Source organism: Coregonus clupeaformis, chromosome 20 (assembly GCF_020615455.1).
Source record: "Coregonus clupeaformis isolate EN_2021a chromosome 20, ASM2061545v1, whole genome shotgun sequence".
Taxonomy (NCBI): Eukaryota; Metazoa; Chordata; class Actinopteri; order Salmoniformes; family Salmonidae; genus Coregonus; species Coregonus clupeaformis.
In genome coordinates, this window is record NC_059211.1 from 50,619,773 (window position 1) to 50,646,506 (window position 26,734).

Here is a 26,734-nt window from a genome sequence, read left to right on the forward strand (position 1 = left end):
TTGACCGCGAGGGCCTGAAAGAGTGCTACGTCTTCAGGCCAAAAAAGGGGGAACGGAACTGCCCAACTGTCATCCATTTTGTCCTGGTCAATATCAACTTCAGGACGTTCAAAGCCCCTGGTAAGTACTGTATGTGTACTTTATACAGTGGTGAAAAAAAGTATTTAGTCAGCCACCAATTGTGCAAGTTCTCCCACTTAAAAAGATGAGAGAGGCCTGTAATTTTCATCATAGGTACACGTCAACTATGACAGACAAATTGAGGGGAAAAAATCCAGAAAATCACATTGTAGGATTTTTTATGAATTTATTTGCAAATTATGGTGGAAAATAAGTATTTGGTCACCTAAAAACAAGCAAGATTTCTGGCTCTCACAGACCTGTAACAACTTCTTTAAGAGGCTCCTCTGTCCTCCACTCGTTACCTGTATTAATGGCACCTGTTTGAACTTGTTATCAGTATAAAAGACACCTGTCCACAACCTCAAACAGTCACACTCCAAACTCCACTATGGCCAAGACCAAAGAGCTGTCAAAGGACACCAGAAACAAAATTGTAGACCTGCACCAGGCTGGGAAGATTGAATCTGCAATAGGTAAGCAGCTTGGTTTGAAGAAATCAACTGTGGGAGCAATTATTAGGAAATGGAAGACATACAAGACCACTGATAATCTCCCTCGATCTGGGGCTCCACGCAAGATCTCACCCCGTGGGGTCAAAATGATCACAAGAACGGTGAGCAAAATCCCAGAACCACACGGGGGGACCTAGTGAATGACCTGCAGAGAGCTGGGACCAAAGTAACAAAGCCTACCATCAGTAACACACTACGCCGCCAGGGACTCAAATCCTGCAGTGCCAGACGTGTCCCCCTGCTTAAGCCAGTACATGTCCAGGCCCATCTGAAGTTTGCTAGAGTGCATTTGGATGATCCAGAAGAGGATTGGGAGAATGTCATATGGTCAGATGAAACCAAAATAGAACATTTTGGTAAAAACTCAACTCGTCGTGTTTGGAGGACAAAGAATGCTGAGTTGCATCCAAAGAACACCATACCTACTGTGAAGCATGGGGGTGGAAACATCATGCTTTGAGGCTGTTTTTCTGCAAAGGGACCAGGACGACTGATCCGTGTAAAGGAAAGAATGAATGGGGCAATGTATCGTGAGATTTTGAGTGAAAACCTCCATCCATCAGCAAGGGCATTGAAGATGAAATGTGGCTGGGTCTTTCAGCATGACAATGATCCCAAACACACCGCCCGGGCAACGAAGGAGTGGCTTCGTAAGAAGCATTTCAAGGTCCTGGAGTGGCCTAGCCAGTCTCCAGATCTCAACCCCATAGAAAATCTTTGGAGGGAGTTGAAAGTCTGTGTTGCCCAGCGACAGCCCCAAAACATCACTGCTCTAGAGGAGATCTGCATGGAGGAATGGGCCAAAATACCAGCAACAGTGTGTGAAAACATTGTGAAGACTTACAGAAAACGTTTGACCTGTGTCATTGCCAACAAAGGGTATATAACAAAGTATTGATAAACTTTTGTTATTGACCAAATACTTATTTTCCACCATAATTTGCAAATAAATTCATTAGAAATCCTACAATTGTCACGATCGTCAGGGAGAGACCAAGGCGCAGCGTTGAATGCGAACATTATATATTTATTTAGAATGATCACACGATCAAAACAACAACGATAACGTGACGTCTACAGTATAACACAAACCAAATCAGAACAAGAAACCACAAACACAAAGTGAAAGACAGACAGTTAAATATGGCTCCCAATCAGAGACAACCAGCTGACACTCGTTGCCTCTGATTGGGAGTCACTCAGGCCAACATAGATAGACAACGACTAGAACCTAAACAAAATAAACACCCTGGCTCAACATACGAGAGTCCCCAGAGCCAGGGCGTGACAACAATGTGATTTTCTGGATTTCTTTTTCTCATTTTGTCTGTCATTGTTGATGTGTACCTATGATGAAAATTACAGGCCTCTCTCATCTTTTTAAGTGGGAGAACTTGCACAATTGGTGGCTGACTAAATACTTTTTTTCCCCACTGTACCTGAGGTAGGACCTGAGGTAGGACCAAGTCACTATTATTAGAGTCCACAACTCTTGTGTATACCATATGCATGTCTGTACAGGTTGTTTGTGTAAATGAAATACGTGAGATGTCTTTAGTTGAGCAGTAGACATTTTTTCATGGTTTACAAGACACCTGTCTGATTCGTGCTTGTTTGAGTGGACTGATCCATTGTGGAGGCTGTGGGGATGGCACAGTCCATCAGTCCAAGACGTGCTACTGAAATTGTATATGGATATATTATGTACAATGGTGCAACACAATTTAAAAACAAATATATTTTATAACAAATGGTCGCTGTCCGCGGTTCTGAAACACATCAGTGCGCTGTTGAATTGGCGCCTTTTCCTAGACCGTGTTGCTATGTGCATACTGTAATAGTAAAGTTAAACAGCATATTGGTGTTGAGAACAATGCGGCGGAGGCAGCAGCAGAATGAGGAGATGAGAAAACAGCCCTTGCCTTAATTGTCTAATAAAAGTGAGGAGAGAGGAAACCCCAACTTAATTAGCTCTATAATCAATAGCCTAACTGTTAAATGTGCCTGTAAGGGTTGGTGTGAGGTGTGACCCAGGTGCGGTGCAGCATAGACAGTAGGCAGTAGGCAGAGATGGTGAAACAAGGATCTTTACTGGTGGTCCCGAAGCCAGGATACAAAACAACTGTCAAGGGGTGCTGAAGGTGGGTGTGGTGCATGAATCAAGCGCAGGACGCAGAGGCTCAGTCCAAAAGACTTTAGTGCAATATTCACGTAGAAAATAAGCACAATAAGCCCGAAGGCGAAATAACGGCGCACACAGGCGTCAATCAAACGGCGCACTAACGTGCGAAAAACCTCTCCAACACACTGGAGGGAAGTACGTAGCTCCAACACGAAACAGAAGAGCAATCACACACAAAGACAAACACACACAACGAGAACTAAATAGGACACTAAAGAGGACTAACAAGACACAGGTGTACAACATCAAGACAAAACCAAACGAACATGAAACATAGATCGGTGGCAGCTAGTACTCCGGGGACGACGACCGCCGAAGCCTGCCCGAACCAGGAGGAGGAGCAGCCTCGGCCGAAACCGTGACAGTACCCCCCCCCTTGACGCGCGGCTCCAGCCGTGCGCCGACCCCGGCAGGGCAGGCGGAGGGGTAGGTTTCTGGTAGAGAGCCAGACTCGATCTCCGACTCGAGATCGGCGCTCGCCTTGTGACGAAGGACGGCCCGCTGCAGGTGGACGTGGGCAGCATTCCACGTCTCTTCCGAGCGCCTCATCCAATCATCCACCGCAGGGGCCTCGATCTGGCTCTGCTGCCAAGGTGCCAGAACTGGCTGGTAACCTAACACACATTGGAAGGGGGTTAGGTTGGTAGAGGAGTGGCGGAGAGAGTTCTGGGCCATCTCGGCCCAGGGAATGTACCGTGCCCACTCCTCCGGCCGGCCCTGGCAATACGACCTCAGAAACCTACCCACATCCTGGTTGACACGTTCTACCTGCCCGTTACTCTCCGGGTGGTACCCTGAGGTAAGGCTAACCGAGACCCCCAAACGCTCCATGAACGATCTCCAAACACGGGAGGTAAACTGGGGGCCTCGATCAGACACTATATCCTCGGGTACCCCGTAATGCCGGAAGACGTGGGTAAATAGGGCCTCAGCGGTCTGTAGGGCAGTAGGAAGACCCGACATAGGGAGAAGACGACAGGCCTTAGAGAACCGGTCCACAACGACCAGGATGGTGGTATTCCCCTGAGAGAGGGGAAGGTCTGTCACAAAATCCACCGAGAGGTGGGACCATGGTCGTTGTGGAACGGGCAGGGGTTGTAACTTACCCCTGGGCAGATGTCGGGGCGCCTTACACTGGGCGCACACCGAGCAGGAGGAGACATAAACCCTCACATCCCTAGCCAAAGTGGGCCACCAGTATTTAGTGCTAAGGCAATGCACTGTCCGGCCAATACCCGGATGTCCAGAGGAGGGAGACGTGTGAGCCCAGTAAATGAGTCGATCCCGAATCTCGAGCGGAACGTACTTCCGACCCTCAGGACACTGTGGAGGGCTGGGGTCGTGCACGCAACGCTCGCTCGATTTCGGCATCGACCTCCCACACCACCGGTGCCACAAGGCAAGACTCCGGTAGTATGGGAGTAGGCTCAACGGACCTCTCCTCCGTGTCATACCGCGGGACAGCGCATCTGCCTTACCATTCTGGGACCCAGGGATGTACGTGATTTTAAATACGAACCTGGTGAGAAACATACTCCATCGAGCCTGGCGAGGGTTCAGTCTCCTCGCTGCCCGGATGTACTCCAGGTTCCGATGGTCAGTCAAAATGAGGAAAGGGTGTTGAGCCCCCTCAAGCCAATGCCTCCACACCTTAAGGGCTTGAACTACAGCTAACAGCTCCCTGTCCCCAACGTCATAGTTACGCTCCGCCGGGCTGAGCTTTTTTGAGTAAAAAGCACAGGGGCGGAGTTTAGGTGACGTGCCGGACCGTTGAGAGAGAACGGCCCCTATACCAGCCTCAGACGCGTCTACCTCAACCTGAAAGGGTAATGCGGGATCCGGCTGCGCCAGCACCGGAGCCGACGTAAACAGGTCCTTCAGTCTCCTAAAGGCCCTGTCCGCATCAGCTGACCACTGCAGGCGCACCGGACCCCCTTTCAGAAGGGACGTGATGGGAGCTGCCACCTGTCCAAAACCCCGGATAAACCTCCGGTAGTAATTCGCAAAGCCCAAGAACTGCTGCACCTCTTTTACAGTGGTTGGAGTTTGCCAATTACGCACAGCGGACACACGATCCACCTCCATTCTCACCCCTGACGCGGACAACCGATAACCCAAAAAGGAGACCGACTCCTGGAAAAACAGACATTTCTCTGCCTTGACATATAGGTCGTGCTCCAACAGCCTCCTCAATACACGACGCACCAGGGTTATATGCTCGGCTCGGGTAGACGAGTACACCAGAATGTCATCAATGTACACGACCACCACTTGTCCCTGCATATCCCGGAAAATGTCATCTACGAAGGATTGGAAGACTGATGGAGCATTCATCAACCCATATGGCATGACGAGATATTCGAAATGACCTGACGTGGTACTAAACGCTGTCTTCCATTCGTCGCCCTCCCTAATGCGCACCAAGTTATACGCGCTCCTGAGATCCAATTTTGTGAAAAAACGCGCTCCATGCAATGACTCTGTCATGGTCGCAATCAGAGGGAGTGGATAACTGTATTTCACAGTAATCTGATTGAGACCACGGTAATCAATGCACGGGCGCAACCCTCCATCTTTCTTCTTCACAAAAAAGAAACTCGAGGAGGCGGGAGAAGTGGAGGGCCGAATGTATCCCTGTCTCAAAGATTCGGCTATGTAAGTCTCCATAGCTTTTCTCTCCTCTTGAGACAAAGGATACACGTGGCTCCGTGAGAGCGCTGCTCCTGCCTGGAGATCAATCGCACAATCCCCCTGTCTATGAGGAGGCAACTGCGTCGCCCTAGTTTTACTAAACACGAGAGCTAAATCCCCATATTCAGGCGGAATGTGCAGTGCGGGCACTTGGTTTGGACTTTCCACCGAAGTCGCCCCCACGGAAACACCCAGACATCGCCCCTCGCACTGAGCAGACCACCCATCGAGAGCCCTCTGTTGCCACGAAATAGCAGGGTTATGGGTGCTTAACCAGGGAATTCCCAGCACCACTGGGTACGCAGGAGAGTCGATCAGATACAGCTGTATAGTCTCTTCATGACCCCCCTGCGCACACATCCTAAGTGGTGCTGTGATCTCCCCTAATCAACCCCGACCCCAACGGGCGGCTATCTAAGGCATGAACGGGAAAAGGTTTGTCAACAGGTAGGAGAGGGATCCCTAAATCTAAACAAAACTTCCGATCAACAAAATTCCCAGCTGCGCCTGAATCTACTAGCGCCTTATGCTGGGAATGAGGTGCAACCTGTGGAAAACACACAGGTATACAAAAGTGCGCAACAGAAAGCTCTGGGTAAGTGGGACGTCTACTCACCTGGGAGGCCCCCCCAGTGCGTGGCCTGTTGCCTTCTCCCCCGGAGAACCCTCCCCAGCACCTGGCCGCAGTGTGCCCTCCACGACCGCACTTGGTGCAGGAGACAGGCCCCCTCGGGCTCCTCCTCCTCCTTTCTCTAGCGCCGGCACCCCCGAGCTCCATAGGGCTCGGCTCGGAGGTGCCGGAGGGCGGAATGGATGGACCCCCCTCGGGATGTCCACGGGTGGCCAGCAGGGTGTCCAGACGGATGGACATATCGACCAACTGGTCGAAGGTGAGATGGGTATCCCTGCAGGCCAACTCACGTTGAACGTCCTCCCGTAGGCTACATCGAAAATGGTCGATGAGGGCCCGTTCATTCCACCCTGCGTCCGCCGCTAGAGTCCGGAACTCTAGAGCAAACGCCTGTGCGCTCCTCCTCCCCTGTCTCAGGTGGACTAGACGCTCCCCGCCGCTTTGCCCTCAGGTGGATGGTCGAACACGGCCTTGAAGCGGCGGGAGAACTCGGCGTAGGAGATGGTGTTGGCGTCCATCTTCCTCCACTCGGCGTTAGCCCACTCCAACGCCTTGCCCGTGAGACAGGAGATGAGGGCGGAAACGCTCGTGTCCCGAGGGCACCGGGTGTACAGTGGCCAGGTAGAGCTCCACCTGTAGGAGGAACCCCTGACACCCGGCAGCTGTTCCGTCATACGCCCTCGGGAGCGAGAGCCGAATCCCCCTGGGTTCCGGACCTGGGACTGGTGGACCGGCCGATGGGGTTGGCAGGGTAGGTGGAGGTGTGGGTACCCCGCTGGCCTCCCATCGGTGCAGGGTGTTGATGACGTCCTGTAGAGCGGTCCCCAGTTGTCGTATCTGGTCATCTTGGCCGCGAACATGCTCCTCGAGCGACTCAGGCGTAACTGCAGATCCTGCTGATTCCATTATGGTGTGTGATTCTGTCAAGGGGTGCTGAAGGTGGGTGTGGTGCATGAATCAAGCGCAGGACGCAGAGGCTCAGTCCAAAAGACTTTAGTGCAATATTCACATAGAAAATAAGCACAATAAGCCCGAAAGCTAAATAACGGCGCACACAGGCGTCAATCAAACGGCGCACTAACATGTGCGAAAAACCTCTCCAAAACACTGGAGGGAAGTACGTAGCTCCAACACGAAACAGAAGAGCAATCACACACAAAGACAAACACACACAACGAGAACTAAATAGGACACTAACGAGGACTAACAAGACACAGGTGTACAACATCAAGACAAAACCAAACGAACATGAAACATAGATCGGTGGCAGCTAGTACTCCGGGGACGACGACCGCCGAAGCCTGCCCGAACCAGGAGGAGGAGCAGCCTCGGCCGAAACCGTGACAGTTATGGTGTTCAGAGTTTGTTATAATCAGTTTATTGATTTGATTATGATATGCTATAGGTCAGGCCCTATTGGTCACATGCATGCAAAGCATATACAGTGGGGGGAAAAAGTATTTAGTCAGCCACCAATTGTGCAAGTTCTCCCACTTAAAAAGATGAGAGAGGCCTGTAATTTTCATCATAGGTACACGTCAACTATGACAGACAAAATGAGAAATTTTTTCAAGAAAATCACATTGTAGGATTTTTAATGAATTTATTTGCAAATTATGGTGGAAAATAAGTATTTGGTCAATAACAAAAGTTTATCAATACTTTGTTATATACCCTTTGTTGGCAATGACACAGGTCAAACGTTTTCTGTAAGTCTTCACAAGGTTTTCACACACTGTTGCTGGTATTTTGGCCCATTCCTCCATGCAGATCTCCTCTAGAGCAGTGATGTTTTGGGGCTGTCGCTGGGCAACACAGACTTTCAACTCCCTCCAAAGATTTTCTATGGGGTTGAGATCTGGAGACTGGCTAGGCCACTCCAGGACCTTGAAATGCTTCTTACGAAGCCACTCCTTCATTGCCCGGGCGGTGTGTTTGGGATCATTGTCATGCTGAAAGACCCAGCCACGTTTCATCTTCAATGCCCTTGCTGATGGAAGGAGGTTTTCACTCAAAATCTCACGATACATGGCCCCATTCATTCTTTCCTTTACACGGATCAGTCGTCCTGGTCCCTTTGCAGAAGAACAGCCCCAAAGCATGATGTTTCCACCCCCATGCTTCACAGTAGGTATGGTGTTCTTTGGATGCAACTTAGCATTCTTTGTCCTCCAAACACGACGAGTTTAGTTTTTACCAAAAAGTTATATTTTGGTTTCATCTGACCATATGACATTCTCCCAATCCTCTTCTGGATCATCCAAATGCACTCTAGCAAACATCAGACGGGCCTGGACATGTACTGGCTTAAGCAGGGGGACACGTCTGGCACTGCAGGATTTGAGTCCCTGGCGGCGTAGTGTGTTAACTGATGGTAGGCTTTGTTACTTTGGTCCCAGCTCTCTGCAGGTCATTCACTAGGTCCCCCGTGTGGTTCTGGGATTTTTGCTCACCGTTCTTGTGATCATTTTGACCCCACGGGGTGAGATCTTGCGTGGAGCCCCAGATCGAGGGAGATTATCAGTGGTCTTGTATGTCTTCCATTTCCTAATAATTGCTCCCACAGTTGATTTCTTCAAACCAAGCTGCTTACCTATTGCAGATTCAGTCTTCCCAGCCTGGTGCAGGTCTACAATTTTGTTTCTGGTGTCCTTTGACAGCTCTTTGGTCTTGGCCATAGTGGAGTTTGGAGTGTGACTGTTTGAGGTTGTGGACAGGTGTCTTTTATACTGATAACAAGTTCAAACAGGTGCCATTAATACAGGTAACGAGTGGAGGACAAAGGAGCCTCTTAAAGAAGAAGTTACAGGTCTGTGAGAGCTAGACATCTTGCTTGTTTGTAGGTGACCAAATACTTATTTTCCACCATAATTTGCAAATAAATTCATTAAAAATCCTACAATGTGATTTTCTGGATTTTTTTTCCTAAATTTCTCTGTCATAGTTGACGTGTACCTATGATGAAAATTACAGGCCTCTCATCTTTTTAAGTGGGAGAACTTGCACAATTGGTGGCTGACTAAATATTGTTTTTCCCCACTGTATGTGTCACGTAAAGAGAGCAAGGGTTGAGGGAATGTTTTTCCTAAACAAAATAGGGATTTCGGTAACATAACCTTTCAGTCAGAAATGGCTGTAATTAAGTTGCAGCTTCATCAACACGGACAGTGCGATACACACTAGATGTTCTGTGGTGGTCGCTGCAGCAGGGAGGAGCGAGACAACGGGTGCTAGTCAATCGCAGTCTTTTCTTCTTGACAGTGTCATAAAGTGTATTTTCTTAGTCCAAGTAACATGACACAGGATGGTCATAATGCTTCATGACAGTGTCATGAAGTGTATTTTCTGCTAGATATTTAACATAATATGTTAAATAAATAATGAAGAAAAAAATGACAGTAAACATAATTCATTACAACAACAACAAAGGACTTAAGAAACAAACTTTCAAACAAAAATAAACCTCTTGGCAGGGAAAAAACACATGTGCCTTTTAATGAGGAGTGTCTTCCGTCTGGCCACGCTACCAAAAAGGCCTGATGGGTGGGGTGCTGCAGAGATGATTGTCCTTCTGGAAGGTTCTCCCATCTCTACAGAGGAACTCTGGATTTCTGTCAGAGTGACCATCGGGTTCTTGGTCACCTCCCTGACCAAGGCCCTTCTACCCGATTGCTCAGTTTGGCCGGGCGGCCAGCTCTAGGAAGATTCTTGGTGGTTCCAAACTTCTTACATTTAAGAATGATGGAGGCCACTGTGTTCTTGGGGACCTTCAATGCTGCAGAAATGTTTTGGTACCCTTCCCCAGATCTGTGCCTCGACACAATCCTGTCTCGGAGCTCTATGGACAATTCCTTCGACCTCTTGGCTTGGTTTTTGCTCTGACATGCACTGTCAACTGTGGGACCTTATATAGACTGGTGTGTGCCTTTCCAAATCATGTCCAATCAATTTAATTTAACACAGGTGGACTCCAATCAAGTTGTAGAAACATCTCAAGGATGATCAATAGAAACAGGTTTCACCTGAGCTCAATTTCGTCTGAATACTTATGTAAATAAGGTATTTCTGTTTTTTTAGAAAACAATTAGCAAACATTTCGAAGAACCTGTTTTCGCTTTGTCATTATGGGGTATTGTGTGTAGATTGATGAGGAAAAAACATTATTTTATAAATTTTAGAATAAAGCTGTAACGTAACAAAATGTGGAAAAAGTCAAGGGGTATGAATACTTTCCAAATGCACTGTATTTGTCACAACAGGTGTAAATATATGTGTCATGACAGTGTTATGACCATATTATGACAGGTTATGACAAGTTACGTCAGCTGTTATGGCATATTATTACATGGTTATGATCGTGTCATAACGTCTTATGACGCTGGGTGTCAAGTAAAGCATATGTGTTGGAACACGGTAACAGCTTATTTTTATAACGACAAAATAAAATAAAAATACCACAACCAAAAGCAATAATGGCATTCTAATGAATATAAGTGGCGATATGACAGCAGTCAAAAATAGTCCATTATTGTCAGCTCGTGCTTGTGTGGGTCTTCACCAATGGCATCAGTTGGGTTTCATTGAGCTGTTATCCCTTATCCTAACAGTAGACACAGTTTTCCTAACTTTCACTTGCTTGACACACTTTGACATACATTTACATTTACATTTACATTTAAGTCATTTAGCAGACGCTCTTATCCAGAGCGACTTACAAATTGGTGCGTCCACCTTAGGATAGCCAGTGGGACAACCACATCTTGATCACAGTAAGTACACTTCTTCAAACAAGCAGCTGTGAGCAAAGTCAGTGCAATCAGGGACAACTACATCACGATCACAATAAGTACATTTCTTTAAACAAGTCAGTGCTGGCAGGTGAAATAAGTCAGGTGTTAGTTTAGACAAAAGACAGTGGTAGTAAAGGGGGGGGGTAGAAGGATTACTATTATACTATTCCTGGTATTCCTTAAAGAGGTTAGGGACAGTACCTTTGTTTGGTTGTTGTGTTTAGTGTCCGGTTTTCTCTTTATTGTGTTCCATTACCATGTTAAGGTAATCATTAGAATGGATCAATACCATAGTGTGGCCCGCCCTGTTCTTCATTCACAATTGGTGATTGCATCCCCAGCCCCTCGCTCATCAACTCCCCCATTCTCTCCATGAGAGAATGCCAAGAGTGTGCAAAGCTGTCGTCAAGGCAAAGGGTGGCTACTTTGAAGAATCTCAAATATAAAATATATTTTGATTTGTTTAACACTTTTATGGTTACTACATGATTCCATATGTGTTATTTCATAAGTTTGATGTCTTCACTATTATTCTACAATGTAGAAAATAGTAAAAAATAAAGAAAAACCCTTGAATGAGTAGGTGTGTCCAAACTTTTGACTGGTACTGTATGTGTGAAATTAGTTTCGGTATAGTTTAGGTTAAGTTTCGAGGCAATTATCGGGGTGATTACCAGCTGGGCACAGAACTTTCAACTGTCGGAAAAGGAGCAGAGCAGGCCCTACTGTTGGGAGAAGGAGCGGATTAGGCCCTACTGTTGGGAGAAGAAGCGGAGCAGGCCCTACTGTTGGGAGAAGGAGGGGAGCAGGCCCTACTGTTGGGAGAAGGAGCGGAGCAGGCCCTACTGTTGGGAGAAGGAGGGGAGCAGGCCCTACTGTTGGGAGAAGGAGTGGAGCAGGCCCTACTGTTGGGAGAAGGAGCGGAGCAGGCCCTACTGTTGGAAGAAGGAGCGGAGCAGGCCCTACTGTTGGGAGAAGGAGCGGAGCTGGCCCTACTGTTTGGAGAAGGAGCGGAGTAGGACCTACTGTTGGGAGAAGGAGGGGAGCAGGCCCTACTGTTGGGAGAAGGAGCGGAGCAGGCCCTACTGTTGGGAGAAGGAGCGGAGCAGGCCCTACTGTTGGGAGAAGAAGCGGAGCAGGCCCTACTGTTGGGAGAAGGAGGGGAGCAGGCCCTACTGTTGGGAGAAGGAGCGGAGCAGGCCCTACTATTGGGAGAAGGAGCGGAGCAGGCCCTACTGTTGGGAGAAGGAGCGGAGCAGGCCCTACTGTTGGGAGAAGGAGGGGAGCAGGCCCTACTGTTGGGAGAAGGAGGGGAGCAGGCCCTACTGTTGGGAGAAGGAGGGAGCAGGACCTACTGTTGGGAGAAGGAGGGGAGCAGGCCCTACTGTTGGGAGAAGGAGGGGAGCAGGCCCTACTGTTGGGAGAAGGAGCGGAGCAGGCCCTACTGTTGGGAGAAGGAGCGGAGCAGGCCCTACTGTTGGGAGAAGGAGCGGAGCAGGCCATACTGTTGGGAGAAGGAGGGGAGCAGGCCCTACTGTTGGGAAAAGGAGCGGAGCAGGCCCTACTGTTGGGAGAAGGAGCGGAGCTGGCCCTACTGTTTGGAGAAGGAGCGGAGTAGGACCTACTGTTGGGAGAAGGAGGGGAGCAGGCCCTACTGTTGGGAGAAGGAGCGGAGCAGGCCCTACTGTTGGGAGAAGGAGCGGAGCAGGCCCTACTGTTGGGAGAAGAAGCGGAGCAGGCCCTACTGTTGGGAGAAGGAGGGGAGCAGGCCCTACTGTTGGGAGAAGGAGCGGAGCAGGCCCTACTATTGGGAGAAGGAGCGGAGCAGGCCCTACTGTTGGGAGAAGGAGCGGAGCAGGCCCTACTGTTGGGAGAAGGAGGGGAGCAGGCCCTACTGTTGGGAGAAGGAGGGGAGCAGGCCCTACTGTTGGGAGAAGGAGGGGAGCAGGACCTACTGTTGGGAGAAGGAGGGGAGCAGGCCCTACTGTTGGGAGAAGGAGGGGAGCAGGCCCTACTGTTGGGAGAAGGAGCGGAGCAGGCCCTACTGTTGGGAGAAGGAGCGGAGCAGGCCCTACTGTTGGGAGAAGGAGCGGAGCAGGCCATACTGTTGGGAGAAGGAGGGGAGCAGGCCCTACTGTTGGGAAAAGGAGGGGCAACGGGGCAAAACCATAAAAAAAAAATGACATGCCCTCCTAACACTAGTTATAACTCCAGTTCGGTTTGTGATATTAAGATTCTGACACCGACAGTGTGTCAAGGACGGAGGAGGGCATGACTTGAGCAGTCAAAAGGACAGCTTTAGCGGTTCTAGTGTTAATTAGGTTATGGTGCTTTTAGCTATAAGCTATATTTTTTCAGTGACTGGTCTCCCTTAACTTGGTCTATGAAGCCTCAGTTCCTAGAATTCCAATAGGAACTCTGGTATTCCAGTGTATTCCGGTCAAGTCTGGTCTGTTCCGATGTATTCCATACATAAGAGTAGGTCCCTTACTGACTGTGTTTGCCCATAGGGAATATGCTCCTAATGAAGTTGAAGGTTTATGCTGGAAAAGAGGGTTGTGTGTGGTATTGCTATGTTATGAGCTGCCTGGTGGGGTGGCTTATGAAGTCATAAGGAGAAGATCTGTGACCAGGTGCTATGGTGGGAATCTCTTGCTATGCTGGGTGCGAAGTGTGTGTAAACAGGGTATACATCATCGGCCATAGGAAGACACAGCGACACATACATAGACACTGGCCAGGCCTCTCTGCTCTGCCTCATACACTGAATTATAGTGTTTAGGGCCTCACGAACGACGAACACTCACATGTAGACATCCTCTGCTGTATTTGTGTTGTGTAGGAGAGAGAAAGAGTAGGTCATATCACTGGTCTGGTAATCCCCTGTACAGTCAATGACAAGTGTGCCCTCATTTAATGATCATTAATTCATGGAATTAGGAAACACATGAGAAGACATGTTAAAACAACCCAACCCAACCTCGTAAGGCAGACGGAAATAGTTGCCGTACCTGCAGGCAACAGATTACGTAGTGTGTGGCCGTTTTGTCTAGTCCACGTCTTTTACACCGTCAGTTAGAGCCCTGCACAGGCATGAATTTTAAGCCCTACCCATGCCCAATTGCTTCTGGCAAATGTAAGGCCCGACCCTGCCCGAAACCCAAAATCAGAAATAACTTCCTCTGTTTGTAAATCCATTAGCTGCTCCTCTCTGTCTGTCACTCGCTCCCTGCGCGCTGCTCGCTCTGCATGCGCTCTGCTCATGGCGCTCTGAGTCTGTGAGTATCCATAGCAACGGCTCCGCTTGGGCTACTCTGCTCAATGATGAGACATGAGAAAGCAGTTAGCTGTTAGCTACTTTTTACCACTCTAAACTCTGACAAAACACGAGCAACATTATTATTTACTTTTTTTTTTACATATATTTTTTATACCTTTTTCATGGTATCCAATTGGTAGTTACTGTCTTATCCCTTCGCTGCAACTCCCGTATGGACTCGAGCCATGCATCCTCCGAAACACAACACGCACTGCTTCTTGACATAATGCCCGCTTAACCCAGAAGCCAGCCGCACCAATGTGCTGGAGGAAACACCGTACACCTGGCGACCGTGTCTAAGGCACTGCATCGCAGTGCTAGCTGTGCCACTAGAGATCCTGGTTCGAATCCAGGCTCTGTCGTAGCCGGCCGCGACGGGGAGACCCCATGGGGCGGCGCACAATTGGCCCAGCGTCGTCCAGGGTAGGGGAGGGAATGGCAGGCAGGGATGTAGCTCAGTTGGTAGAGCATGGCGTTTGCAACGCCAGGGTTGTGGGTTCGATTCCCACGGGGGGCCGGTATGAAAAAATAATAATAACAAAAAATGATGTATGCACTCACTAACTGTAAGTCGCTCTGGATAAGAGCGTCTGCTAAATGACTACAATGTAAATGTTAAGGCATTAATTCCGAGTGGTTAAAGGAAAGATTCAACCATTTTGAATGTTATATCGTTTTTGTGCATCTCTGAGGAATGTTCTATCGATTCCCAGAGTCATGTTTTCATGTGTATCTGAGCTATTAACGTTCAAGCAGGCAGAGATACATACAGTGGGGGAAAAAAGTATTTAGTTAGCCACTAATTGTGCAAGTTCTCCCACTTAAAAAGATGAGAGAGGCCTGTAATTTTCATCATAGGTACACGTCAACTATGACAGACAAAATGAGAGAGAAAAAATCCAGAAAATCACATTGTAGGATTTTTAATGAATTTATTTGCAAATTATGGTGGAAAATAAGTATTTGGTCAATAACAAAAGTTTCTCAATACTTTGTTATATACCCTTTGTTGGCAATGACACAGGTCAAACGTTTTCTGTAAGTCTTCACAAGGTTTTCACACACTGTTGCTGGTATTTTGGCCCATTCCTCCATGCAGATCTCCTCTAGAGCAGTGATGTTTTGGGGCTGTCGCTGGGCAACACGGACTTTCAACTCCCTCCAAAGATTTTCAATGGGGTTGAGATCTGGAGACTGGCTAGGCTACTCCAGGACCTTGAAATGCTTCTTACGAAGCCACTCCTTCGTTGCCCGGGCGGTGTGTTTGGGATCATTGTCATGCTGAAAGACCCAGCCACGTTTCATCTTCAATGCCCTTGCTGATGGAAGGAGGTTTTCACTCAAAATCTCACAATACATGGCCCCATTCATTCTTTCCTTTACACGGATCAGTCGTCCTGGTCCCTTTGCAGAAAAACAGCCCCAAAGCATGATGTTTCCACCCCCATGCTTCACAGTAGGTATGGTGTTCTTTGGATGCAACTCAGCATTCTTTGTCCTCCAAACACGACGAGTTGAGTTTTTACCAAAAAGTTCTATTTTGGTTTCATCTGACCATATGACATTCTCCCAACCCTATTCTGGATCATCCAAATGCACTCTAGCAAACTTCAGACGGGCCTGGACATGTACTGGCTTAAGCAGGGGGACACGTCTGGCACTGCAGGATTTGAGTCCCTGGCGGCATAGTGTGTTGCTGATGGTAGGCTTTGTTACTTTGGTCCCAGCTCTCTGCAGGTCATTCACTAGGTCCCCCCATGTGGTTCTGGGATTTTTGCTCACCGTTCTTGAGATCATTTTGACCCCACGGGGTGAGATCTTGCGTGGAGCCCCAGATCGAGGGAGATTATCAGTGGTCTTGTAATTGCTCCCACAGTTGATTTCTTCAAACCAAGCTGCTTACCTATTGCAGATTCAGTCTTCCCAGCCTGGTGCAGGTTGACAATTTTGTTTCTGGTGTCCTTTGACAGCTCTTTGGTCTTGGCCATAGTGGAGTTTGGAGTGTGACTGTTTGAGGTTGTGGACAGGTGTCTTTTATACTGATAACAAGTTCAAACAGGTGCCATTAATACAGGTAACGAGTGGAGGACAGAGGAGCCTCTTAAAGAAGAAGTCACAGGTCTGTGAGAGCCAGAAATCTTGCTTGTTTGTAGGTGACCAAATACTTATTTTCCACCATCATTTGCAAATAAATTCATTAAAAATCCTACAATGTGATTTTCTGGAGAAAAAATTCTCAATTTGTCTGTCATAGTTGACGTGTACCTATGATGAAAATTACAGGCCTCTCTCATCTTTTTAAGTGGGAGAACTTGCACAATTGGTGGCAGACTAAATACTTTTTTTCCCCACTGTACATGTTGCAAAACTCGTCATACCAGCTGTATTTCTGCCTGCTTGAACAGCAATAGCTCAGATACACATGAAAACATGACTTCGGGAATTGATAGAACATGTCTCTGAGATGCACAAAAAAACTATATAACATATGTCCCCTGTAGCTCAGTTGGTAGAGCATGGCGCTTGCAACGCCAGGGTTGTGGGTTCGATTCCCACGGGGGGCCAGTATGAAAAATGTATGCACTCACTAACTGTAAGTCGCTCAGGATAAGAGCGTCTGCTAAATGACTAAAATGTAAATTAAAACTAGGTGAATCTTTCCTTTAAGGTTTCGGTTAGGGTTAAAAAAGACAAATAAAAAAATAAAATGCCTAGCACTGGGATTGAACCCACAACATTCAGAGCCATAGCTCACGGTTTAAGAGATACTGTTACAGCTACTAGATAACAGTAATAAGATGTTAACAGGCACTCGTATTGCCCCGAGTGGAGGAGAAATTGGCATGTAAGTAAAATGACTAGCCATCGTTTGTTAAAACGGGTTGACAGCTCACAATCACCCTCGAGCTTGGGCTGAAACATCCATAGTTCTGAATGAGTCATATCATATAGGCTAGTATTAGCTATCACTGTCACACAAGGAAAGAATGGGATATGACCAATTATTAGTTAGTCATAGTCACTATAATCCTGAAGTACATACAGTGCCTTCAGAAATTATTCACACCCCTTGACATTGTTTTGTGTTACAAGGTGGGATTAAAATTGATTTAATTGTCATTTTCTGTCAACGATCTACACAAAATATCTGTAATGTCAAAGTGGAAGAAAAATTCTAACATTTGTAAAAAAAATATATATATATAAAAATAAAACACTACTATATCTTGATTACATAAGTATTTAACCCCTTGAGTCAATACATGACAACATCACCTTTGGCAGCGATTACAGCTGTGAGTCTTTCTGGGTAAGTCTCTAAAAGCTTTGTACACCTGGATTATACAATATTTGCACATTATTCTTTTAAAAATTCTTCAAGCTCTGTCAAGTTGGTTGTTAATTATGCTAGAAAGCCATTTTCAAGTCTTGCCATACATTTCCAAGCCGATTTAAGTCAAAACTGTAACTAAGCCACTCAGGAACATTCAATGTCGTCTTGGTAAGCAACTCCAGTGTATATTTGGCCTTGTGTTTTAGGTTATTGTCGTGCTGAAAGGTGAATTTGTCCCCCAGTGTCTGTTGGAAAGCAGACTGAACCAGGTTTTCCTCTAGGATTTTGCCTGTGCTTAGCTCTATTCTGTTTCTTTTTATCTTAAAAAACTATAGTCCTTGCCAATGACAAGCATACCCATAACATGATGCAGCCACCACCATGCTTGAAAATAGTAGTAGTACTCAGTGATGTGTTGTGTTAGATTTGCACCAAACTTAACGATTTGTTCATTTCTTTTCCAATTTTTTTGCAGTTTTACTTTAAAGCCATATTGCAAACAGGATGCATGTTTTGGAATATTTGAAAACCTCCCAGGTCTTTGTGGTTGAATATGTGTTTGAAATTCACTGCTCGACTGAGGGACCTTATAGATAATTTTATATGTGGGGTACAAAGATGAGGTAGTCATAAAAAAAAGTCATGTTAAACACTAGTATTGCACACAGAGTGAGTCCATGCAACTTATTATGTGACTTATTAAGCACATTTTTACTCCTTTACTTATTTTGGCTTGCCTTAACAAAGTGGTTGAATACTTATTAACTACATTTTTGTAAATTAATTTGTAAGAATGTCTAAAAACATAATTCCACTTTGACATTATTGGGTAGGCCAGTGACACAACATCTCAATTTAATCAATTTTAAATTCAAGCTGTAACACAATAAAATGTGGAAAAATTCAAGGGGTGTTAATACTTTCTGATGTACATATCATCCTTTTGCTGTGTGTTTGAAGGAGTTCCTCGTGAGACGGAACAGGAGAAGGAGATGGCTGACTTTGACATCTTCGACGACCCTGAGACGCCGTACTCCACGTTTAACTTCCAGTACTCCAACCAGGCCTTCACACAGCTCCACGACCTCATGGAGTTCAACACGCTCAACAACATCGAGGTATGTTCAACCTTCAACTGCATCACCACTGGCTACTGTAGATCCATTTCTAAATATGTTAGAAGGTCGGACAGTCTTTGGAACAGTTAGATCAATTAGGAGTTCTAAAAACGGAAATGTTGATATGGAATGTTCAAACATCAAGGTCAATTTGAATGCTGGAGCGATACTAGTTTTGTCTGGGGTTGGTGTGTTTTACAACATCAAGGTCAAATTGACATTCAGTTGTTCTGGCTCTTATGCACTGTGTGTGGCTGTCTAAAAAGATCCCATGAATCAAAAGGTCAGTTCAGTCAGTCAGAACTAATATGCCAATGACTAAAAGGGTTTCTCAATATGACATTAGTACTGTATGTAGGTAGATAGTGTAATGTACGTCCTGACTCCTGCTCAAACCACCCTCAACAAAGACGTCAGTTTGGGTAGCCAGAACTAATGTATGTAAAACAACATTCCAACAACGTAAATGTCAGTTCAGCCAGGCAGATGTAATGTATGTAAAACATTCCAGCAACATCAAAGTTTGCTCAATTATCCGTCAGTAATTAGGGGTCCCCCCGGACATGGAACTTCCAACACCTGTGTAGGCCTATGCTGATTGTTTTTTTATCTAACCTCTAACCACATTTAAATTAATTATGATTGCTTGTTAACGGTCAATTGACTAACCACTCGTGTAGGTTAATACAGTGTTTTATCCATTCCACCTCTCTCTTTACCAGGTGATAAAAGAGGCCATTAAGGAGAGCATCATATACAGGAAGGAGAATCCATCCCGCTGCTCTGTGTCCCTCTCACTCAACGAGATCCAGAACAAAATGTTCCTGAAGCGTGAGACGCGGGAGAAACCCCGGAAGTGAGAGCCGGAATGCTGGGAAGAGCAAGGTCAAGCTATCAGACAAAACTTTGGCATTGGAGAGTGAAGATTTTCCTCTATTTTTACAATTTCTATTTGGGAAACTTTGTTGGTTTGTTTTGTCCATCTAATGTGAATGAAGAGGGTTTGGTGTAAACCATGTAAACCTGTGGTGGATATCACTGAACAACCTGACAGAGACTTGTTATGGACCCTAAAGTTTAGTGGTATAAAGTCTTAAGGGATCTTAAAATAGCAGTAAACTAAACTCCATGCTCCTTAATTGACTTTTCATTTTATAAGTGTGACTCATGTATGTATTCTGTGTTTTTAATGTAGCAGGGTATTCCTACAGTGTAGTTGTAAACAGTTGGTTACTGATCTAAACAAGTGATCTCATAGGAAACCATGGTAACCATAGAAGAGGAGGTGTCCTTAAACTATCAAGTTGTGTTTGATGCCAACTTCTAAAACACCACCAAGTGCAACCGTCTGGATTTCTCAAACATCTCAATTATGTTTATTCAACGCAGGGAGTGTCTCCAACAACAAAACAAAACTCAACACCATAGAAACTGCCTTTCTGTCTGCCTCTCTTATATTCCGCTCTGTCACGTTAGAGTGGGTTTATTTTCCTGAGTGTGTTATTTCAGGCTTCCCCTTATATACTTGGACCAAGTTTTTTTGGGGGGCAGAGTAATTTCCTCCCACCGTGACCCTCCTCAGTGACTTCTTAAAAGGCTAGGGGAAATGGATGTAACCTGATTCCAGGCCCATCCACACCCACCATCCTCCCCTGCTCTCCCCCGCAGATATGGTCAGGTGTGTCTGTGCTGAGGTGGGGTGAGAGGGGTGTATCCCCGGAGAGGATTTGGTGTGATGGGTGAAAGCGCTGCCACTTAGCTTCACTTCATGGCTCTTGTCGGCACACAGTGGAATTTCAAACGCTACACCTACACCTGCAGCAGCGTCTGGAGAGAAGAATCTGACATACTACACCTACACCTGTAGGGGTCAAGGGGCTTCCAGTGTGCTGTGGAATTTTACAGAGACCATGACCTGACTGAGCTCACATTTCAGCCTAGTTTTTAAAACATAATAATAATAATATGCCATTTAGCAGACGCTTTTATCCAAAGCGACTTACAGTCATGCATGCATACATTTTTGTGTATGGGTGGTCCCGGGGATCGAACCCACTACCTTGGCGTTACAAGCGCCGTGCTCTACCAGCTGAGCTACAGAGGAACAGATTATTTTCTTAATCTTATATCAGTGTAGCCCAAACTTCAATTACTTCTAGCTGGCAACTTTTTTTGTGTTTTTACTGTGTATTTTATTTTGTGCAAATGAACATTTTTGCATTCTTTGACCCTTTAACCTTATTGTTTATTACCTTTAGGTCACAGGAGGCTGGTGGCATCTTAATTGGGGAGGACGGGCTCGTGGTAATGGCTGGAGTGGAATGGGATCAAATACATCAAACACATGCCATTCCATTTGCTCTGTTCCAGCCATTATTATGAGCCATCCTCCCCTCACCAGCCTCCACTACTTTAGGTCTCTCAGAGATTTGTCAGGTTGTTGTTGGCTATTTTCAGACTGAATTGCATTTCATACTGAACTTTGTGCAACGTCACACAAGCAATGACAGTCATACCGATGATCTTTTAAAGACACCTGTGTGGCACCTTTTTATTCAATGGATTTTATTCTCTTAGGTAGAATGAGTACATGAAGAGTAGGAAATATTTGTCTTTTTTCATGTACAGCTGTCTTGGACTACAGTAAATAATATTTTTGCAATGTTTACAATTATGGGAAATAAAGTGTTAAAGGATTTCAAACTGAGAGGACCAAGTAGTGGACTCATGCACTTCTGCTTTTCTTACCGTGTCCTTTTTGTTGTTTTAACTGATAACATACGCCATGTTTATGTACAACGTACATGTAATTGAATAAAATTCCAAGTTGTCTTTTTTTCTCAGTAATCCAACACCCACTATAAATGTTATTGTGGCTAGGAAAAGATCCAGGTTGTAGAAGTACTTGCCAACACTATTCATCTCATGCAACGTTTCCATTATAAAAACGGCAACTTGATGCTTGAACTCACAACAATATAGACCCTGTAAATCAGAGGTTTAGCACACACACACCATACACACACACACACCATACACACACACACACCATACACATACACACACACCATAACTTCCACTGGACTGAAAAAACTATTTTAGGCTTATGAAAGGAAATGCCTTGGCCAGGCCTCTGGGATAGATGACCTAGATCTGGCTGTATCTTTTTCTTTTTCTACTATGAGAAGCCCCATCACAACAAGGACAATGAAAACAAAATAGTGTGGACACAGTAAAATAATCCACCTGAAACCAAACCTTCAAAAAAATGAAGCCCAGGCAGTTTCTTAGAAGAATCTTCCTCCAGCTACAGAACATAACTGTAACCACCCACATACTGGTTAGAGACCTGTTGAAGCACATCGCACAGTAAATCATTACATTTTCCAATTATATCATCATGCAAAAGTAATATTCCCATCATGTGAGAGTACTAATTATGTGCTTAGGGTACTTTGCTGCGGTGCGCGTCTGAGGGTGCCTCCTCTCTGACACGGAAACCTCTCGCCTAACGCCCTCTGGATTGACTTTAACCTGCTCCGTTTACTATAGTCTAGCTGCACTCCACAGCCATACCTGGCAGGCACACAGACAGATATTCAGACACCTTGAAGGCTACACTCAAAAGCCTTGTCGCCCTAGAGTGGTGTCTGTCTGTCTGTCTGTCTGTCTGTCTGTCTCAATGTATGTGAGGTGTGAATGATTTCCATTGTGTTCTTCTCACACACCACACGTTAGGGTCATGTATGTGCCTGCATGTTTACTTCTTGATGTGCTGAGTCACTCTTACCGCACACAGACAGACAGGCTGTGGTGCTCCCCAGGGACTAAGACGGGGCCGCTCTGGAGGAGCGCAAGCAACCAGACACACACAGGCCTACCATCATACAGTACACTGTGTATGAACTATAGAACGAGTATCATTATGGAGAACAGTTTACTATAACCAATGTTTGCAGGCATCAAACTGTGTTTGGTACATGTCAGGTCAGTCAAATTGTGTTTGGTACATGTCAGGTCTGTCAAACTGTGTTTGGTACATGTCAGGTCTGTCAAACTGTGTTTGGTACATGTCAAGTCTGTCAAACTGTGTTTGGTACATGTCAAGTCTGTCAAACTGTATTTGGTACATGTCAGGTCAGTCAAACTGTGTTTGGTACATGTCAGGTCAGTCAAATTGTGTTTGGTACATGTCAGGTCAGTCAAACTGTGTTTGGTACATGTCAGGTCTGTCAAACTGTGTTTGGTACATGTCAGGTCTGTCAAACTGTGTTTGGTACATGTCAGGGCAGTCAAACTGTGTTTGGTACATGTCAGGTCTGTCAAACTGTATTTGGTACATGTCAGGTCAGTCAAACTGTATTTGGTACATGTCAGGTCAGTCAAACTGTGTTTGGTACATGTCAGGGCAGTCAATCTGTGTTTGGTACATGTCAGGTCTGTCAAACTGTGTTTGGTACATGTCAGGTCTGTCAAACTGTGTTTGGTACATGTCAGGTCAGTCAAATTGTGTTTGGTACATGTCAGGTCTGTCAAACTGTGTTTGGTACATGTCAGGTCTGTCAAACTGTGTTTGGTACATGTCAGGTCTGTCAAACTGTGTTTGGTACATGTCAGGTCAGTCAAATTGTGTTTGGTACATGTCAGGTCTGTCAAACTGTGTTTGGTACATGTCAGGTCAGTCAAACTGTGTTTGGTACATGTCAGGGCAGTCAAACTGTGTTTGGTACATGTCAGGGTCAGTCAAACTGTGTTTGGTACATGTCAGGGCAGTCAAATTGTCTGTGGTACATGTCAGGTCAGTCAAACTGTGTGTGGTACATGTCAGGTCAGTCAGGTTCATCCTGTCTCCTTATTATATTTTCACTTTCACCTACACCACACACAACTATTCTAGTCCAATTTGTCCGATTCCATTTCTTACACCACACACTCCCAACACAGTCACACACACACCCAACACAGTCACACACACACCCAACACAGTCACACACACACACCCAACACAGTCACACACACACCCAACACAGTCACACACACACACACACACACACACAACACAGTCACACACACGCACCCAACACAGTGAGCAATCCTTTCTCACACAGCTGACACAGACCAGAACCTGGCGGCCCGTCAGATACAGTGGTGAAGTCCATCATGTCTGACCCAGTGGGAAATAATGTTTGTGTTATCTTTTCTCTTCAATAAGAGGCAAAGGGCCAACAGTCTAGACACGGCCCATTACAAATGTTACTGTTAATGCCCACTAATATTAGGGTGTGTCCATTCTCATAAATGCCACACCAAGCAAGGGGTGTAGTATTTTGATATCCAGGCTCTACCAATTAGTTAAGATTATTATTTAACAAAGACCGTCTGTGGAGTTCATGATGACGAAGTTATAACCAGCTGGAAATGGGAAACTTTGCCTTCATTTCCTGCAAACCAAATAAATAGCATTTTCTTCATCTGACGCTGTCCTGACATCATGGAGTGTATGCTGCACAGAGTTTCTCTGTCATCCTATATGGGGGACCACCATGGTCGACTTGGAGGCAGTTTCCACCCCGTGACCAGCACAGCACGATCGGTAAAGTAAATACTTCCGCCATGGCCTTTTATGAGTAGTGTGTGTGTGGTGAGTCACATGGCGGCCAGCTGTACCATGTCATCTGTTTAGATCTACAGCTTCCTGAAGTAAACCCTGCCTTCTATCAATGGAGGAAGTCCATTTATCTTGAATTCAACTCTAATCCATTAAAGTGAACATATGATAGTAGTTCATTTGAATTTCTGAATTCACTGAAATGTAGAGAAAGATCTCAAAGTAAAAGCTAGAGTGGTTTCGACATACATGGTCTCTTTACCAAACATATGTGTTTCAGTAGATGCACTGCACATACATTCGTTTTTTATTTGTTATTTTACCAGGCATGTCAATTAAGAACAAATGACTATTTACAATGAAGGCCTGTTTAACTCCTTTATAAACCTTTACTATACTGCTTTTGTTACTACCTAACTAATCTATTTCCTATGCTCTGGCGCCCCCTGCGGACTGAAATAGGTGGTAGCTGAACATGCCTGCATTTTCTTTCAGCGCAGTACCACATTCTGACCAGAGTTGGGAGCGGTTTGCGGAACTGAGTGGAATCAATGCTGACTGTGACGAGAGTCAGATTAGCCTCATGACAGCAAAACTAGCGACACAACAGACAGAAGGGGAAACACAGATACGTCACATGGGCTATAAAGCATCCATTTACAACGTTATAGCCAAAAGTAAGTGGACACCTGCTCGTCGTCGAACATCTCATTCCAAAATCACGCGCATTAATATAGAGTTGGTCCCTCTTTTGCTGCTATAACAGCCTCCACTCTTCAGGGAAGGCTTTTCACTAGATGTTGGAACATTACTGCCGGGACCACAAGAGCATTAGTGAGGTCGGGCACTGATGTTGGGTGATTAGGCCTGTCTCGCAGTCTGCGTTCCAATTCATCCCAAAGGTGTTTGATGGAGTTGAGGTCAGGGCTCTGTGCAGGCCTGTCAAGTTCTTCCACACCGATCTTGACAAATCATTCCTGCATGGCCCTCGCTTTGTGCACAGGGGCATTGTCATGCTGAAACTGCTCAAGAGTCCAATGGCTGCGAGCTTTACACCACTTCAGCCGACGCTTGTCATTGCGCATGGTGATCTTAGGCTTGTGTGAGGCTGCTCGGCCATGGAAACCCATTTCATGAAGCTCCCGACGAACAGTTCTTGTGCTGACGTTGCTTCCAGAGGCAGTTTGTAACTCAGTAGTGAGGGTTTGCACCCGAGGACAGACGATTTTTACGCGACACGCTTCAGCACTCGGCGGTCCCGTTCTGTGAGCTGTGACTACATGGGGGGAAAATCTAAACTAAAGAAAATTACTGCTTTAAATAAGATACAAAATATTATACTGAAAAAAAATAAAAACGCAACATGTAAAGTGTTGGTCCCATGTTTCATGAGCTGAAATAAAAGATCACTGACATTTTACACACAAAAAGCTTATTTCTCTAAAATGTTGTGCACAAATTTGTTTACATACCTGTTAGTGAGCATTTTTCCTTTGCCAAGATAATCCATCCACCTGACAGGTGTGGCATATCAAGAAGCTGATTAAACAGCATGATCATTACAAAGGTACACCTTGTGCTGGGGACAATAAAAGGCCACTCTAGAATGTGCAGTTTTATCACACAACACAATGCCACAGATGTCTCAAGTTTTGAGTGAGCGTGCGATTGGCATGCTGACTGCAGGAATGTCCACCAAAGCTGTTGCCAGAGAATTGAATGTTAATTTCTCTACCATAAGCTGCCTCCAACGTCGTTTTAGAGAATTTGGCAGTACGTCCAACCGGCCTCACAACCACGGACCACGTGTAACCACACCAGCCCAGGACCTCCACATCGGGCTTCTTCACCTGCGGGATTGTCTGAGACCAGCCACCCGGACAGCTGATGAAACTGAGGCGCATTTCTGTCTGTATTAAATCCCTTTTGTGGGAGAAAAACTGGGGCTGGCTCCCCAGTGGGTGGGCCTGGCTCCCAATTTACAGATTTTCTTATATGATCTGTAACTCTGTAAAATCGTTGAAATTGTTGCATGTTGCTTTAGCAAAGGCTAACTTTTTCAAACAGAAATTTGCATCCTGTAGCACTAACTCCAAAAAGTTTTGGGACACTGTAAAGTCCATGGAGAATAAGAGCACTTCCTCCCAGCTGCCCACTGCACTGAGGCTAGGAAACACTATCACCACCGATAAATCTACAATAATCGAGAATTTCAACAAGCAATTTGCTACGGCTGGCCATGCTTTCCACCTGGCTACCACTAACCCGGCCACCAGCTATGCACCCTCCGCTGCAACTTGCCCCCGCTTCTCCTTCACACAGCTGATGTTCTGAAAGAGCTGCAAAATCTGGACCCCTACAAATCATCTGGGCTAGACAATCTGGACCCTTTCTTTCTAAAACTAGCCGCCGAAATTGTCGCAACC

General features: G+C 45.9%; 1 protein-coding gene across 2 annotated transcripts in view; it reads left to right on the top strand.

Moving 5' to 3' along the window:
* Positions 1-20,720, top strand: part of pla2g4ab (phospholipase A2, group IVAb (cytosolic, calcium-dependent)) — a 66,369-nt gene extending 45,649 nt beyond the window's left edge. For both annotated transcript variants that reach the window (XM_041840521.1, XM_041840520.1), the window contains exons 16-18: positions 1-120; positions 18,543-18,700; positions 19,423-20,720. The exon at positions 1-120 is cut by the window's left edge and continues 70 nt beyond it. In XM_041840521.1, the coding sequence (XP_041696455.1) occupies positions 1-120; positions 18,543-18,700; positions 19,423-19,560 (416 nt within the window). In that variant the 3' untranslated portion in view covers positions 19,561-20,720. The remainder of the gene's footprint in view (positions 121-18,542; positions 18,701-19,422) is intronic.
* The last annotated feature ends 6,014 nt before the right edge of the window (positions 20,721-26,734 follow it).